The sequence below is a fragment of the Canis aureus genome, chromosome 24 (assembly GCF_053574225.1).
Source record: "Canis aureus isolate CA01 chromosome 24, VMU_Caureus_v.1.0, whole genome shotgun sequence".
NCBI lineage: Eukaryota > Metazoa > Chordata > Mammalia > Carnivora > Canidae > Canis > Canis aureus.
Window position 1 is genome coordinate 10,045,411 of NC_135634.1, and position 19,064 is coordinate 10,064,474.

General features: G+C 40.4%; 1 protein-coding gene across 4 annotated transcripts in view; it reads right to left on the reverse strand.

Moving 5' to 3' along the window:
• Positions 1 to 1,426: 1,426 nt before the first annotated feature.
• Positions 1,427 to 19,064, reverse strand: part of LOC144295746 (cilia- and flagella-associated protein 337-like) — a 38,135-nt gene continuing 20,497 nt past the window's right edge. For all 4 annotated transcript variants that reach the window (XM_077868194.1, XM_077868195.1, XM_077868197.1 and 1 more), the window contains 2 exons: positions 18,518 to 18,610; positions 1,427 to 3,365 (listed from right to left, as the gene is read on the reverse strand). In XM_077868194.1, coding sequence (XP_077724320.1) covers position 3,365; positions 18,518 to 18,610 — 94 coding nt within the window. In that variant the 3' untranslated portion in view covers positions 1,427 to 3,364. The remainder of the gene's footprint in view (positions 3,366 to 18,517; positions 18,611 to 19,064) is intronic.

The window sequence follows — 19,064 nt, forward strand, 5'->3', positions numbered from 1 at the left end:
CCCCCGGGGTGCTCCGATGTCACTGCCTTCAGAGTGATTTTTTCCGTCCAGCCCTGTGTCTTCACATTGACCTGGATGGAACAGCCTTTCTGTTTTGCTTCAAAGTCAGAAAGCACAATGGTTACTGCACAGACTTGGATCAAACTGCGTTCAAACCCCAGTCTGTCACCTCCCAGTCTCGGGTACGCTCAAAAATGAGGCGTGACTGCTCTGTGCCTCAGTTTCCCCATTGTCACAAATGGCAATCATAACGTCACCTTGTGATTGAATTGAACGGATCGAATGGAAAGCACTAAGCAAGAGCAAGACACCAGGCTTGTGAACCAGCGCTTCATACCTGTTACCTCTTCGTATTTTATTTATTTGACATAATGTTGCTTTCCATCTTCATTTCATCTCTTCTTTAAGACACAGATGCTCCCACCCTCCTCCCTCCCCCCCCCCCCTTGCTTCTCCCTGAAAGAATGGCAGATGGTCTTCTGGCCCCTGAATAAGTGCCTACTGCTCTCCTTCCACCCCCCACCCCTACCCCCACCCCCTATCTGATCATCCCCGTAGAGAATCAAGCACTTGTCAGGATCCTAGTACCTACAGCAAAGAATGTAAAGAGAAAGGCTCTTCAGACATCAGGAACAAGCTGGGGGGGAGGGGCGGGGAGGAGATCTGACAAAAGTCCTTTATGTCACGCCCTGGTTCTATTTGCAGACTGGTCTTAGAAACAGGCACTTGTTTACTTCGCCCAGATCAGAAGTGATTTCAGATTCACTTCATTTGTCTACTTCCACTGTGCAGCTTTGTAATTAAAATAAGAAGCTTATTTTAAAGCCAGTGCCAGAGCTGAGAGATAACTGTAAGGAGGTACTGCTCTGTAGAGCTGACTCTAGACCATGTCAGCCAGCCTGGAAGGAGTGGCAGGGATCCCTCCAGTCACGTGGGAGTAGGAGAAAGTATGGAGGGATGATTGGCTCCCCAATCCAAGTGTATACGAAGGAGAGTGAGGACATTCCTTTTACAGAGAAGCCAGATTTTTATGGAGAAATGCAGCAACTCCCAGATTTGAGTAAATGGCGGGTTCCAAGGGTTTGGGCAACACTGGGCTGGTGAGCCTGGGTGGTGTTGGCAGGAGGGGTAGGGGAGGCAGGGAGGAGGGATGAAGAGGCTGAGCAGGAGGAGATGATGAGGAGAATGGGCAACAAAGTAGCAAGACCTTGAGTGTGGGACCTTTGCTTGCCATCCCTGGAATCTTCAGTTTTGTCTGCAAAAATCACCAACAATGTTTGGTGCAGTTGGATTTCTTGTCAAAACCAGTGATGTGGTTGTGGGTGCAGGAGATGGACACCCACCAATATCTGGGAAGCATCAACATTACATCTGCAAGGCTTGTTTGACATTATGTGGCCACATTAAATTTGGCAAATAATTTGTCAGTTTATATTAGGTTTATTTATTGTTCATTTATTTCCAAAGACAAGAGGGGCCTACTAGAGACATTTCTTTTTTGTATCTGTACAGAAATCTGTGTATCTCTTAAACACTTTAACTGTTATCTTATAGACACCAGGAAGCTGCCAGTGGATGTTGTTTCCCTCTTTTATGTGGCTTCTAGGAAGTTCAAATAGAAATATGCTGGGCAGCCTGTGTAGCTCAGTGGTTTAGCTCTGCCTTCGGCCCAGGGTGTGATCCTGGAGACCTGGGATCGAGTCCCGTGTCGGGCTCCCTGCATGGAGCATACTTCTCCCTCTGCCTGGGTCTCTGCCTCTCTGTCTCTCTCTGTCTCTCTCTCTCTCTCTGTGTCTCTCATGAATAAATAAATAAATAAAATCCTAAAAAGAAAACAAATAGAAATATGCTGTTCATTTCTAAAAATTATTTAGGTATTATAGAATATATTTTGCTCCCTGACTTTATCTTTCTATATATGATTTTTGTCTTCACCCCATTCATGTATGTGCATGCATATTATCTTTTATTCTGTTGTTTGTTCATTGCTGTAAATGTTTCCAAATCCTCTTTTAGACAATGTGGTTTTAGAAATATAAACAGCAATAAGTGTATTTTTGTATCTCCTGAAGTTTTCATACTTTAATCTTTAGTAAAAGAAATGTTCTTCGAGTTTTGATGTCAAACCGGTTTGTTAATATTTTCTTGGCTTCTATCTCTTGAGTCCTGCTTATGTAAAAGACTTTTTTTTAAGATTTTATTTTTAAGGAATCTCTCTACCCAACATGGGGCTGAAACTCATGACCCTAAGATCAAGGGTTGCATGCTCTTCCTACTAAGTCAGCCAGGCACCCTGCAATAGACTTTTTTTTTACCCTAATTATTGTTAAGATGTTCTCTTATATTTTCTTAGATCTTTATCTGAAATTTATTTTTATGTATATTGTGATATAAGGACTTAGTTTTTTTCCCCTCAATAAATAGCCAACAGTTATTTGTTAGACTATTCTCCCACTAATTTGAAATGCTTGCTTTATCAAATACTATTTGCCACATACACATAAGTCTCTCATCAATCCATCAGTCTCTTCTTCACATCAGTATATTATCTCTTGCATTTAGTATAACTTAATAGTGTGCTTTGATATCTGGTAGCTCAAGTACCTCCTCATTCTCCCTTCTCAACATTTCTTGGACATTTTCACATATTTACTCTTAGAGATGAACTTTAGAATCAACCTGTTGATCTCCAAAACAATCTCACAGAGATTTTGATTGGAATTCCCTTGAATTTGACATTTAATTTGGGGAGAGGTGACATCTTCACAATACTGAATTTTCTCATCCAGGAACATAGCTGCCTCCTATTTATTTGGGCTTCCTTTCAGGTTTTTAGAAAGGTTATCCTCTCTATCTTAACACTTCTTGTTAAGGTTATTTCTTGGAATATTCAATTATGAACCAATTTCTTTCTTAGAGAAGAAATGAGAAAGATAGTAAGGAGTCAAGTTCCCTATGGCCAAGGTATTCTTATTCTGCAGCCATATTTAGCTGCAAAGACTTCACATACCTTTTCCTAGCAAAGACCAGTTCAGTCCACATACAATGTTGGAAATACTGGCTGAGAACAGTTGGCAGTTAAGTAAATTGCAAAAAGAAAAAAAAAGTCACATACGTCCGTCACGAAGACGAAGATCTGAGGCTCTCTGCTATCAAAAAGACATGTTTTGGGGCACGGGGGTGGCACAGTTGGTTATGCATGCCATTCTTGCTTTTGGCTCAGGTCATGATTTCAGGGTTGTGAGGTCAAGCCCTGTGTCAGGCTCACACTCAGTGTGGAGTCTACTGAAGACTCTCTCTCTGTCTTCCTCTGCCCCTCTCCTTGTTCGCACTTGTGTGCACACACATGCTCGCTTTTTCTTTCTCTGTAAAATAAATAAATAAATAAATCTAAAAAAAAGACCTGTTTGGACCAAAAAAATTTCTCTCTACCTCTTATATATATATATAAATCATATATATATATATGATTTAAAACATAGAATTTAGCTTCTTGCGAATTGGCATTATTTCCAACACTACGCTTTTCATAATTCTTGGGATTTAATATCAATCATAAATAATCCATCCAGTCTACCGGGTTCTCGTTCCCTTACAGTGGTTTTATCCTCTACCATACTGCAGCCACTCATTGCTATGGTCACACCCTTGATTTTGTCATTAGTAATAATTGACACCCTCCAGAATCTCAATCTCAAACATTCTACCTCCAGTCCTTCCCGCTTATTTTACATTGTACTACAGATTTAACTCTAGGACTTCGATCTGTTGATCCAAACACATTTTCACTGGCCATAACCCTTTTGTGCCTCATTTTCCTTCATATGTGGCTTAGATTCCATGGTCAGTTACAACCACTTCCTCATGTGTTCTCTCCACTTTCTCTTTTGTTCTTTCTTGGCACAAGCACACCCCTGATTCATTTGGATTTTCCACCCACCCCATGCATGAAAATGTGGCTGGAGACAAACCATACAACTGTGCTGAGTGGTCTGACTTCAACTTCATGACCACAAACCACAAATATGTTTTTAGTGCTTCCTGGCAGCCATCCCTCATCTCACACTCTCCAAGACCATTTCCACTTCCTCCTTTGTCTGAAAATCTCCAACATCTCCCAATTTCCAGTCTCAGATCTTGCTTTCTAAGTCACTGAGAAAATGGAAACTCTCTAAAGAGGCCCTCCACCAGATCCCACCAGATCCCCTGCTTTATCAATATTCTGGATCATTTCCTTTGGCACACAAACATGCTCTTATTTCTGTCATTGGGGAAAATTTTTTTAAATTGTCTTGATTGCTTTGCCCCTCTAATTATCACCCCAGTTTTCTCCTTCCCTTTTTAGAAGAGTTGCCTGAGATAAGGGTTCATGCTACCCACTGATTTTGCATACTGCCTGTCTCTTCCACGAGGATGGAAGTTCCCTGAGATCATAGCTTTCACCTGCTTCTTCCACTGTCCTGGCACCCCAAACAGTGCCCTGCATCTATCTGTGGAAGTACTTACTTAGAAAGCATCCTTTAGGGGCACCTAGGTAGCTCAGTTGGTTAAGTGTCTGCCTTTGGCTCAGGTCATAATCCCAGGGATCAAGGATTGAGCCCCATGTCAGGCTCCCTGGTGAGCAGGGAGCCTGTTTCTCCCTCTCCTCCCTGCTCATGTTCTCTTTCACGATCTCCATCCCTCTCTCAAATAAATAAATAAAATCTTTTTTTTTTTTTTTTTTTAAAGACATCCTTTAGGGATCCCTGGGTGGCTCAGCGGTTTAGTGCCTGCCTTTGGCCCAGGGTGGGATCCTGGAGTCCCAGGATCGAATCCCACATCAGGCTCCCTGGATGGAGCCTGCTTCTGCCTCTGCCTGTGTCTCTGCCTCTTTCTCTCTCTCTGTGTGTCTCTCATGAATAAATAAATAAAATCTTTAAAAAAAAAAAAGGCATCCTTTATAAAGTTCTCTGTGATCCACTTCCACATTCATCATTGTGAGTGTGGACTGGAAGACAGTCTGTGCTAGCTGAATGCTTGTGTCTGGCCTTCATCCGGATTCCTGCGGGTGGCCCTCATTCACCCTTGGCTACTGGGCCTGCAAGCCCATGCTGTGACCAGCCTCAGCCAATACCACAGCCTGCCCTGGAGGTCACAGGGCTTCTCAATCCCAGTGTTCCCACTATGTGTGGCCTCTTTGATTTCTGAGCCTCAGCCAAACTCAGGGATCACCTCACCCACTCTGGGCTTTGTCTTCCAGTTGAATAAATGTTGGTGTCGAGGATAGTGTCTGTTATAGTCTAGGTACTCCTCCAAACCCATTATTCCTTCATTCTTCAAATATAAATATATATTAAATATATGCCACATGCCCAGCACTGATCTAGGCCAATGGGATATCATAGATAAAATTCTTGTCATCATGGTGCTTATAATCTAATCCAGAGGCAGATAATAAACAAACAGTGGTTCCCCATGAGAGAAGTGGTCGTGTGCAGCCTCCTGCAGGGTGTTTGTGACAACCAACCACAGGGCCTAAGGGGCCTTGATGGCACATTCCACCAATGAGCCCCCCACCATGTCAGTGGGAGACCCCTGAAGTCACTATTATGGTGGGTGATAGGAATTCAAAATAGAACTGAACTCGAGTTTTGGGAAATACAATAAGTGATGCTTCTTCCACACCCAAAGCTACGGACTGAGATTCACACTTGTTACGTTATTCCAAGTACATTAAAATATGGGAAACGTACTGTGAGTGCATCCCCGGCCTATCTTTCCACCCCACCACCCCACCCCGGCAATCTTTGCTCCTGGATATCAGCCTATTTTTCTTACAAGACTGTTGAAAAAAATGGGAAGAGTTGCCTAGAGTGGAGATCTCTGCTCTGCTGTTGCTCACCCTGAAAGGAGACTCTGAATCTGCCTCGCGGCATGAAATCACCAACCTCTCTAAGAGAGATAGACTCCAGTGGTATTTCTGCCAAAGAAATCCCAGAAACACATCCATCCTGAGTATCAGAGCCCAGAAATTATTCATATCACTCTGCAGCTCTGGCAAGAAACCAGATTCCTGGAATTCAAGGCATCTGAAGCATTTCATTGTTGCAGTAACAGCAACAGACATGGGTGATAGCAATCTATAAAGATGGAGTTTTTCAAAGAGGGTATCTTTGATTTCTTATTAAGATGAAAAGGGAGCCAATTTAAGACTGATAATTTCCTTCCTTCTTCAGAACTTTCTCTGGCTAATCGGTGGGTGTATCTGAGTCTCCATAAAAGAAGCAAAGGCTCTCATCTCCTTTGGGAATTAGGGGTGACAGAGGAGTTTTATCCAACTAGCTACAGCTGAGAAATTCATGAGAGCATTTTGTCATATCTAATAACCTGCAGCTTTCATACAGTACTTAGGACAGGGCCTCAGACCCAGGGCAAGCTCAACATATGCCCCTAGAAAGAACAGGGGAGCCAGAAAATTGGAAGTACCCCTCAGTGTCTGGATTGGTTCCAGATTTCGTTTCTTTGAACTTTTCTAAATTGCAAAGTATTGTGATAAGTGAGTTGATTTCTGATAAGTCTTGGTATTCTTAATCCTAATGATCTTACCAATTCCATATATTTTTCTGTTTGGAATGCAGTAGGATAAAGCATAGAACAAAAGTGGTTTTCCCCCTTTAAAATGGAGAGAATCATTGATGCCCAGTTATGAAAGGTGATCCAGGAGATTGATACTGATGACAACTGTCCACAAGGTGCCAACCAGTGCCTTTTTGTAGGTGGAAAATGTGTCTCTAGTTATGATGTTAGATTCTTCTCCTCTAGACATCAACCTTCCAAAAATAGAGTGAATAGATAGGTAGTGCTCCCACTACCTATCTATTCGCTAAGGGAAGAATGCAGGTCATTTTTACTTAGCACATACTTGACCTGAAGCAAATCAACTATATTAAGGCACTGAAGGGTAGCTGGGCTTCTGTCACTACTGTGAGAAGGTTCATTTGGGGCATCATGGAGACTGCTGCTGTGGGATGAGCCATGTCTTGAGAGAGCCAGCCAAAGCCTTAATGTCATCTTGAATGAAAACCAGAAAAAGTACATCATTTTTGTACCTTGAGGAAGCTGTAGGGAGCTCAGATCACATGGCAAGCGTCAATGCCTCCAAAAGGCCTTGACCCAGAGGATAGGAGCTAAGTATGATCATGTTTGTTCAAGATTGAGCAGAGTATAATCAAATCTTCCCAGAGTGTGTGGGCCAAGTTGCAAAGAGGAGAGATTGCAGAATAAACCAACATGTGTAAGAAACTGTTGAGTCCTCACATTAGGCTGTGGTTATAAAAGTGAGAAGAGAAAGGGGACAAGACTTGGCCAGTGACTGGAAGTGGAAGGTGAGGAGAGGTGACCACAGGGAATTCCAGGGTTCTCAGTTCAAACAATGAAATGGAGACGGAAATCATGACAGAACACACAGGAAGCACTGCAGAATTTGAAGGGAGTGCACTTGTATTTTGACAGTTCAAGTCTGAAAGGCCTACAGGTTATCCACATGGAGATGGATCTAGCATTTCAAGAGCAAGTGTCAAGAAGTAGATTCTAAATCATGGCCAAACCCAGTAAAGCAAAGAGAATACCTAAGGAGGGAAGGTGGTACAAGGAGAAGGCCAAGGGTAGCACCTGAGGGGCTCTCAGCTTGTGAGAAGGGTGAAGAGGAAGAAGGGAGGAGAAGGAGCAGTTTGAGGAGGTGAATCAGAGAGGGCACTATTGCAGAGGTCAGGGAGAGAGAAATGGTCTATGTCACAGACTTTAACATAATGAAGACTCAAAAGAGGAAAAAGATTCACCTCTTAGGAGGTCATTGCATTAGGACCAGTAAAAAATAGTGAGGTTGTGAAGCTTGGCAGTGATGGTGTCATGGGCACATAGCAGAAGACCATGGACAGGCTGCAGTCAGTCCCTGAATGCACAGGGAAAGGGAGTTTGTTCAGCTTCAGGCCTTTGCTCTGGCTGTTCCATTGTCTGGGCTGCTGTCTTCCAGGTATCCCCTTGGCTTCTTTGGCTCACTCCCTTGCTTTCTTTGGGTCTTCATTTGAATGTCACTTTCTCACTGAAGCCACCCTTGATCACCTTACTTAATTAATACTGCAACTGACAGCCCCTGTCCCCATTCCCATCAATACATGCACATACATCCTTGACATTACCTTTACTTTTGTCCATAGCACTTATCACCTTCTAACAATATCATTTGTGTATTTATAGTATTTATTATTTATTGTCAGTTCACCCACACACACACTTGCATGGATACTTTTTAAGGGCAGAAAATCTTACTTATTTTGTACACTGAAGGGTTCCCTGTAACCAAAATAGTGTTTGGCCCACAGCAGTACTTCTTTTTCTTTTTTTTTTTTTTTAAAGATTTTATTTATTTATTCATGAGAGAGAGAGAGAGAGAGAGAGAGAGAGAGGCAGAGACACAGGTAGAGGGAGAAGCAGGCTCCATGCAGGGAGCCTGACGTGAGACTCGATCCCAGGTCTCCAGGATCAGGCCCTGGGCTGAAGGCAGTGCTAAACCTCTGAGCCACCCGGGCTGCCCCACAGCAGTACTTCTATAGTATTTGTTGAGTGAATGAATACAGGGGACTGTGAAAAAAGAGAATGATAATGCCTAAAATAGATATAGAAATAAAGTACATCTTCTGGAAACCCAGAAGAAAAAATTAATTCTGGTTCAGAGGATTGATAAAGATTTTGTGAAGAGTGATATCTGAGCTGGATGCTGGAGATTGGCAGGATATCAGCCATAAGTGGATTCTGAACAAGTGTATAGGTGAAGAAAACTGTGATGGGGCCCCTAGGTGGGAAATAGCTCACACATGGGGAGAAAAGCAAGCCACCCAGTAGGCTGTAACATGATGTCTAGGAGAAGCGCTGTGGGAAGGTAGGGTATAGGTAATTAAGGGATCTCCAAAGTCACATGATGTGGTATCTGCATGTGCCTGCCAGATTTCAAGGTGGAGACCTTGAGTAGGTAGTTAGATGTAGGACTCTGGAATTTGACAGGAAGATCTGCTCCAAAGACACAAATTTGAGCCATTAACATATTGGTGGTATTTAAAGCCAAGAGACTGAAGATCACCAAAGAGAATGAGTGTAGATAGAGAAATGGATCAAAGATGGAAGTTGGGAATGCTTCAAGTATAAAATGTGAGGAAGAGGGGTAGGAGCCAGCAAAAGAGACTAAAAAGAATTACCAGTAAAACAGAAGGAAAATCAAAAGTATAGTGTCCAGGAAAGCAAGTGAAGAAAATATATCAATGATCAGCTAGATCAAGTACAGCTGATGGATCAGTCAGTGAGCTCAAAAGGCTGAGTTGAGCTGACTAAAGGATGTTCAATGTGGTTATTGTTTGTAACCTCGGCAACAACCTGGTGGAAGGGGGAGAAGAAGGAAAGCTTTCTTAGAGTAGGTTGATTCTTTTAGGGAGTTCTGCTGCAAGGAGATGGGACATGAGCTGGCAGTACTGGTGGGATATAGACAGGATATTGTTTGTTTGCTTACAATGGGAGAAATAGCATTTTTATTACTTAGTGGGAAGGATCCAGTGTAGAATGAAAAGTTGATGGAAAGTTTTGTAGGAGAGACATCTTGAGAAAGAAGATAGACTCCTTCACCTAAATAGAGAGATTTGCTTTTGATGGAGCATGGAAAGTTTATTTGGTATAGCAAGTGAGAAAGCAAAGTATGTGGTACAGATGCTGATAGGAGATGTGATGAGATGGAAGCTGGTGGAAGTTCTTTCCTAGTTGTTCAGTTTTCACAGCAAGGGAAGAAACAAGGTCATTAGCTGGGATGAGGATAACGGAGTAGTTGATAGGATTTGAGGAGAGAGGAGAAAGAATGAAATAACAGACTTGGAACAAGGTTAGAGTGAGTATACTTGGGATGTGTAGATGACTGACTGGAATCTCAAGGGATCACTTGAGTTTCATGGTCATGAATTTAAAGTGAGCCCCATTGGTGTGGTTGTGTGTTTTTCTTTGCTATACTCATGTCTATCTCCTTCACTTCCTTTAATCTTCATTCCTTACCCATCATTTGACTTCTGTAAGGATTGGTGCATACAACAAGCTTAATCAACGTTTGCTATTTGCACCTGAAGTCTTCAGTACTTAAGGAGAGTACATAGAGGGTAGTCTGACAGGCAAAGGCGGGAGATCTGAGATTCCCAAGTAGGCAAAGAGGTAAAGCAGGGGTACTTTTGAGGTCCTCTCTTCTGTCCCTCTCCTTTATCTTGGTTCTTCTGTATTTTTGTGACAGACATGGAGTTGGAGAGCAGGTGAGGAGAGAATGGAGGGGATCTTAATGATCATCTTCCCTAAACTGAGCAAAACCAAATCCTTGAGTGGTGAAAGGCTCCATCAACTACCCAGACTTTTGTGACCTCTGTTCAGGTCCCCTCAGGCCTGCTCCTCCAACCAGTAACAAGCCCACTTTACATGGCCTTCTGAAAAACTTGTCATTTTCTTTGCCACCCCATCTGTTGTTTCAGCTTGTGTTGGTTACTTTCAGCATTTGTCATATGGATAATAATAATAATAATTGCTACTATTTATTTTTACTTACTGCATGCCAGTCAATAGTTCAAGGGCTTTGTACCTATTCATTTATTTAATCATCAAAAGAAACCCATTTTAAGATGATGGACTTGAGGCCCCTGAATTTCTGCAATACTCTATCAGCCTTTCTGAATCCAGACTAATCCATCCCTCATCTCTGAGTCTCCTTAGACACCTATTTAAAATATATATATTGGGGGTGCCTGTGTGGCTCAGTCAATCAAGACTCTGACTCTTGATTTTGGCTCAGGTCATGATCTCATGATTGTGAGATCAAGCCCCATGTTGAGCTCTGAGCTCAGTGCCAGGTCTGCTTTTCCTTCCAGCTTGTTCACACTCTTTCTCTCAAACAAAGAAATAAAAATTTTTAAAATAAAACAAAATATGCATTGAAGGGATGCTGGCAAAATGGTGGAGCAAGAAGCCCTGGGCCCTCCTCCCTCTACCATCATACTAGTTCAGCAACAATCCATAGACAAATTTCCTCTGTGAGAAATCCAGAAAGTACTTGAGCCCCCAGTTCTCTGGAAGAGTATGAAACCAGCCTCACTGAAGCTAGTAAGGAGATTTAAGACATCTTCTCACAAGAATCTCTGATTGTGGTACAGCGGCATATGATGAGTAAGAGTCCCCCTTGCTCCCAGCTTCATCCAGGAGAGGAAAGGGTTGCTTTGTGTGTCTAGCATTTCAACTTTTCAGCTCCCAGCTTTCCCCTAGAGTCAGAATCCCTGGCTGAGCTGATTAATGGGGATCTTCTCCTATGAAGACAGTCTATAAAGGCTGGGAAAGATGCCTGCCTTGTCTAATGAGCAGATACCAACACAAAGAGCCAAGGAAAATAAGATTCAGGCAAAGATATTCTAAACAAAGGAGCAAGATAAGTCTCCAGAAGCCAACCTTAATAAAGGGAAATTATATGATTTACCTGACAGAGAATCCAAAATAGGTTTGATAAAGATGCTCACAAGTCAAGAGACCAATGTGAGAATCTCAACAAAGACAGAAAATATTTTTAAAATACCAAACAGAAATTATAGAGCCAAAGACAACAAAACTGAACTGAAAAATTTACTAGAGGTATTCAAAAATGGACTAGCTCGAGCAAAATAGTAGATCAGCAAACTCGAAGGTAAGTCATTGGAAATAATTCAGTTAGAGGAGCAAAAAAAAGAAGAATGAAAAAAGCTTAAGGGATTTATGAGATACCATCAAATGGGCCAATATACAAGCTATAGGAGTTCCAGAAAGAGAAGCAAGAGAGAGAGAAAGGAAAAAAGAAAGCTTATTTAAAGAAACAATGGCTAGAAACTTCTCAAATATAGAGAAGGGAATGGACATCCAGATCCGGGAAATGGAAATTTGTCTATAAAGGTAAGTATGTAGACAAATGCAGAATATTGAGTTGCTATAATAATGGTGGGTAAATCACTTTTAATTCTAATATAAAAGTGAAAGACAAAAGTATTACAAATAACTATGACTAAAATGTATTAAGTTAACCAATATGGATAAATGTAAATTGTGACAATAATAACAAAGTGTAGAGATTTTGTGATTGAACTTAAGTTGTTATCTTCTGAAAAGTAGTTACTATCATTATAAGATATTTATGTAAGCTCTGAGGTGACTACACCCAAAAATTACATAAAAGGGGGCACCTGGGTGGTGGTTAAGTGGTGAAGCATCTGCCTTCAGCTTAGGTCATGATCCTAGGACCCTGGGATCGAGCCCCATATCAGGCTCCCTGACTCTGCTTCTCCCTCTCCCTCTGCCTGCCACTTCTCCTGCTTGTGCATGTGTGCTATCTGTCTGTCTGTCAAATAAATAAATAAATAAAATACTTTTTTAAAAAAGAAGTTACATAAAAGAAAAATAGAAAAGAGTCAAAGTACATTAATTAAAAAAAAAGCAGCAAAACACAAAGGAAGACAGCAAGAAGTAAAGACAGGCAAAAGAACTCTAAGACTAACAGAAAACAATAAAATGGCAATAGTAAATCCTTCCTATCAATAACTACCTTAAATGTAAGTGGATTAAACTCCCCAACCAATGAATAAAAAATAATACTCAACTATATGCTGCCTCCTAGACACTCACTCTAGATTTAAGGACACACATAGGCTCAAGTGAAACACTAGAAAAGATATTCCATGCAAATGGTAAACAAGCAAGAGCAGGGATGGCCATTCTTATATATAAAAAAATAAGCAGTAAGTCAAAAACTGTCACAAGAGACGAAGAAGGACATTATATAATGATAAAACAGGCAATCCACTAGGATTATTTATTGTAATTATATTATTTATTGCAATTATAAATATATAGGCACCCAACACCAAAGCACCTAAATGTACAAAACAAATATTGAAAGAATTGAAGAGAGAAAGAGATAACAATACAGTTATAGTAAAAAGTTTCAATACCTCCCTTTCAATAATGGATACAATATTCAGACATAAGATCAGTAAAGACATATAGGACACAAATAACACTGTAGACCAAATGAACCTAACAGACATATATAGAACATCTGACACAAGAACAACAGAATGCATGTTCTTCTTAAGAACACACAGATCTTTCTCCAGAATAGATCATATGTCATGTCACATAACAAGTCTTAATAACAAGAAGATTGAAATCATACAAAGTATCTTTTCTGACCACAATAGAATGAAATTAGAAATCGACAGCAGAAGAAAATTGGGAAATATACAAATATTTGGAAAATAAACAAGACATTTTTGAATAACCATCTGGTCAAAAAACAAACCAAAAAAGAAACTAGAAAATACTTCAAGACAAATGAAAACAAAAATACAACATACTAAAATTTATGGGATGCAGTAAAAGCAGTACTAAAAGTGACTTTCATGGTGACAAATATCTACATTATAAAAGAAGAAAGATCTCAAATCATCAACTGAACTTTATACTGTAAGGAGCTAGAAAAAGAAGAACAAACTAAGTCCAAAGTTAGCAGGAGGAAGCAAATAAGAAAAGACTAGAACAAAAATAAAACAAAACAACACTAAGAGTTGGTTTTTCAAAAAGATTAACAAAATTTACAAACCTCTAGCTAGATTAAAAAGAAAAATATTCAACATGAGAAATGAAAGAAGAGACATCGTATTGATGCAACAGAAATAAAAAAGATGATAAAAGATTACAATGAAAAATTATATGTCAGGGATACCTGGGTGGCTCAGTGATTGAGTGTCTGCCTTTGGTGCAGGGCATGATCATCAGGCTCCCTCTGGGGAGCCTGCTTCTCCCTCTGCCTGTGTCTCTACCTCTCTCTGTGTGTCTCTTGTGAACGAATAAATAAAATCTTAAAAAAAAAAAAAAGAAAAAAGAAAAACTATATGCCAAAAAAAGTGGATAACCTAGAAAAAAAATGGACAAATTCCTACAAACATAAAACCTATGAAGACTAAATCATAAAAGAATAGAACATGTGATGATATGTGTAATTACTATCCAGATTGAATCAATAATCAAAAACCTCTCACAAAGAAAAGCCCAGGACCAGATGATGACTTCACTGGTGAATTCTACCAAACCTTAAAAAAAAAAAAAAAAAACGATCTTTCTCAAACATTTCCAAAAAAAGAGGGGGAAAGCACATTTCCAAACTCATTTTATAAGGCCAGCATTATTACCCTGATATCATAGCCAGACACATACCTCCAGAAAAGAAAACTATAGGGCAATATCCCTAATGAATGTAGATACAAAAATCCTCAATAAAAGTGCTAAGAATATACAATGGGGAAAGGGTAGTCTCTTCATCCAATGGTGTTGGGAAAACTGGATATCCACATGCAAAAGAATTAAATTGAACCCCTATTTAACATCAGACACAATCAACTCAAAATAGATTAAGGACTTACATTAAGATATGAAACTATAAAACTCCTAGAAGAAAACATAGAAGAAAGCTTCATGACATATTGGTCTTGGCAATGATTTTATGGATGTGATGCCGAAAGCAAACACAACAAAAGTTTTATGTGAAGTGAAATGAGTCAGTTATGGAAAGACATTGCATGATTCCACTTAAATGAAGCATCTAAAGTAGTCAGATTCACAGAATCAAAGAGTGGAATGGTGGTTGCCAGGAGTTGGGGAGATGAGAAAATGGAGAGTTACCAATCAGTGGCTGTAAGTTCATTTAAGCAAGATCAATAAAGCCCTAGAGATCTAGCTGTATAACACTGTACCTATAGTCAATGATAGTCTACTGTACATTTGAAAATTTGTTGAGGTGAGATTTCATGTTGTGTTCTTATGACAATAAATAAAATAAATTTTTAAAAATATGTAATCCAAATCTTCATAAAACTGTCATCCAAATTATCCCAAAAGAGCATTTCTAAACTAGGCAAGCAAAGTGGTCATTAAATAAAAAGTCAAAAATGTGTTTGAACATATATATATATATATATGTTCATATTTATATTTATATATATAAATTTATATAAATTTGGCCATATATATATATGGCCAAATATATAATCTATCAAAATTACATTTTGTGAGCTTCATGTGTATTTTATAGAATAGGTTGAGTTATAAGAAATTACCATTATTTGACCATGTTGGACCTACAAAAATGAAAATACCATGGCTGGCTGTAGTATACAATATAATATTCTACTTCTCTTTCTAAGACTGAATAAAAGTAGACTACTAAATATTTACTAATAAAATCCACATAAAGTTGAAGATGCAAGACAAAGTGTTTAGCAGGGCATAGGTGACTCTTCATTAGCAAATCCCTTGTCTGTCTTTCCTGATGTTCTTTTTGTCCTCTTCCTTAAAAAATGTTCTTCATTCCAAAGGACATTAGTTTCTCCAAAAAACTTCAACATCTCCTCCCCCACCCCACCTGGACTCACACTGTTGTCATGGATTGGAATGCCCTTTCCATTGCTGGTCCACTACTTAATTGTCCTCCAGTTCAAAGGTCACTCCCCTGTGGAGACTTTGCTGTCAGCTGCCATCTCTCCTCCAGTAATGGGTGGGACCCCTGCCTTCACACCTCATGCACATCTCTATCCAGTACTTAATTCTCATTTTGTAAAGATTGGTTGGTTGGCTTGTCTACCTCCCACACTGGGGTGCAAACATGATGAGAAAGTAGTGTTTTTTAAATCTATATTCCAGAGCTCATTTCATGGAGAAGTAGTATTCAAGTAGTATTCAAGATAAAAACATGTTTTTTACACATAACAACTGGAATGTCTCTAATTTGGGAAGTAAAGCCAATCTCTACTGTCTTTTACTGGCATATGGTTTTAACAATAGAAAAATGTAAGTTTTTCTTCCTAGAAATTTTCTGAGGTAAACTGATGTTGTATCCCTGAACAAAGTGTTTTTGTGGGTTTTTTTCCTTATTCTTCTTATGTTGTCAGTTTATGTTCAAGAAGGGCAATGTCTTGCCCTAGGTTAGCAGACAAATTAGCAGTGGATCAAGCAAGGATTTAAAAATACTTATTTTTTTCATATTTGTTTAGTGAAAAATAGCTATTGAATGTCTTTTATGATCTAAAGGTTCTATTAGGCAGATACATTTATCATTCATCAAACATATTTCTCTTGCCTGTCTGTTTTACTTTTATATATCACATTTTTGAGGCTGAAGCATACCTTAGAGTGTGTCTACCTACAGTAGTGTGAAAGCAACAAAACAGAAGTTGTATTGTATGTGAAATTGTGTATTAAAGGTAATGATAGCATGAGCTCCATACGTCGCAATTAGTTGACAATGGGCTCCCACAAATGCACTTAGACACCATGATTAATGCTCCCTGGAGCATTCAGTCCTCGTAACTAGCTTTCATTGTACTTACCAGAACGCTACTCTCCCAGGATATTATGATAAATACCATGTTGGTTCTAATATTGCTTGAAGCGATTAGGTCTGGGTGTGAGGGGGCGGTGAGATGAAATGGAGATAAAATGTTTATGTTCTGGTTGCTTAGCAAGAAATCTGCAAGGAATCAAGCCAGCAACTCTTAAGTGAGGTTTTAGGGTGACATAGGGTCATTTCCCTCCAATACCCAGTCTGTGGAGGTTATAATGGGTTACAAGTGCTATTTCATATTGGCTTTCTGTTGGGTGTGTCTGGAAGCTAAACATAAGAAGATGAAATAAAGAAAGGGAAAACTAGTCTCCATATCACAGGAGCAAAGAAGTATCTGAAACACCTATCTCACCCCTACTCTCCTAGGATAGCCCTTCAACAGAGGAGGGGCTCTAAGAGAATGACATCATCAACAGAAAACCCCATTAGTTGATGGGATGGGTGTGTGGCCAATACTGCTGACTCTATCCTAGATAAACACCTCAGTAAGGAACAGGTAACATGATTAGAGAGCACCTCCTATGTCAGTAAATATTCACTGTTGTTGGCTGCATGTTTATGTCTCCCGGAATTCTATGGTGAAGCCCTAATTCCCAGTGTGATGGTATTTGGGGGCAAGACTTTTAGGAGTTAATTAGAATAGGTGAAATTAGGATGGTAGGATTCTCATGATAGGATTAGTGCTCTTATAAGAAGAGACACTAGACAGCACTTGCTCTCTCTTGCTCTCTCTCACTGTCTCTTGCTCTCTCTCTCTCTCTCTCCATGTATACATATCATGGGAAGGTCACTTGAGGACACAGTGAGAATGCAGCCATCTGTGAGCCAGGAAGACAGCCATCACCAGAAACAGAACAGACCCACATCTTGATCTTGGATTTCCCATCCTCTAGAACTGTGAGAAGATTAGTTTCTGTTGTCTAAGCCACCCAGTATATGATATTTCATTATGGCAGCCCAAGCAGACTAATATATTCACAACTACCAGACTGTATTCCTCTTGAGGACTAGGTGTCCTGTGTGTTAAATTCCTGAATCTCTAGCCCATAGCAAAGGACTCCCTTCACACACACACAAACACACACACTCACACAGAAGATAAAGGAAAAGTGGGGAAAGAAAGACAAAATAAAACTAGAGCCTCCTTTTGTCCACTTACATAAGATTTTTCTGACTTGGCCATTCAACAAACATTTCTTGAGAGCCTGCAATGAGCCTGCCAGTCAGTATGCAGGAACTCACAGCATAGACTAAGGCACTGGTGCTGCCTGTGAGTTACTCAGGACCTGAATCCTATGATATGCAGGACCACCAATGAATGCCAAAGGTTGGGGAAGCTTCTAGGAGACATTGACTTTTGGGTATGGAGGAGATTCAGAGGAAACCACGGAAGTTTGGGCCATGAAGAATGTCAGGATTTCAGCATGAACCACCCACTCTGTAGGACTGTGAGAGCCCCTAGGAATCTTGTCTCATTCATGCATATGTCCCACATCCAACAATGAGGGTGCATCTACGTGCTCAAGAAACATGGTGGGGTGGATGGTTGGGGAAGGGAGCAACATTGGGAACAGCATGGTGGTGACAATGCCTGATCCAAGTTGGGAGTCTCTGTTCAGCTATGTTGGTGCTTGGGAGGCCTGAAGGCTCAGAGGGGATTAAAGCTGAAAAGACAGAGAGGGGTTTGGATGTTCTCTGAAGGTGTGAAAATTTTGGGAGAGGGAACCATTAAAAGCAGAGTAACATAGTCAAAGTCAAGTTTCAAGAAAATTAATCCAGCTGCATTTAAAACAGATGAATTCATAATTGCATGACTCCAAAAATCATTTCATCTCTCTGGGCTTCCCTTTCATTATCAGATGTAGGAAGGTCCCCTCCATTCTGGGTAGTACTGTGATGCGTGGCATGGTCATGACAGGCTGCATGAAACCCTGACATTTACTGATTGAACACAACTGAATGTAACTGCCCAAGGAGAGAGGAGAGAAGGCCCCAGTGCCTTGGAAAGAGTGTACCCCCCTGAGGCCCTGCTGGTCCTGGAGATGCTCTTACCAGTAGTCCAGTTTCAGAGGAACACCTTCTAAGCCACTGATCTGACAGTAAGGCTCCAGGTTGGAGAATTCACATAGCTGGATTTCACGGTTTCTGTTCAAAGATCAAGCACAATTGTAGTAAACTTAAATTCCCCACATCACTTTTACAGAATATTTTTTATATTTCACGGACTCCACCAAGTAGAGACACCTAGTCAGTGGAAACACCTGCCTTACTGAGCAACTCTTCTGGCTGAACCTGAGGTCTTCCTCCCTTGTTCTACCATTTGGGGATGTTTCTTCTGCCTGTTTCTAAACCAGCCTGGCCTATCCTTCTCCATCAGGAGGCTGGCACAGCTTTCAACAATATGAGCTCTGGATGTTAGTAGTTGAGGTGTCAGATCCCAGTTCATCGCTCAGTCCCCTCATCTGTTAAATGTGGATCTCCTATCACTAGGAGAGTTGTGAGGATTGAATGAAAGGATGTGTGAGAAATTCATGAAAGTCATTAGTCCAGGATGTAGGACTTGCTAAGGGCTCAAAAATGTGAGCTGTTGTTTATTGCA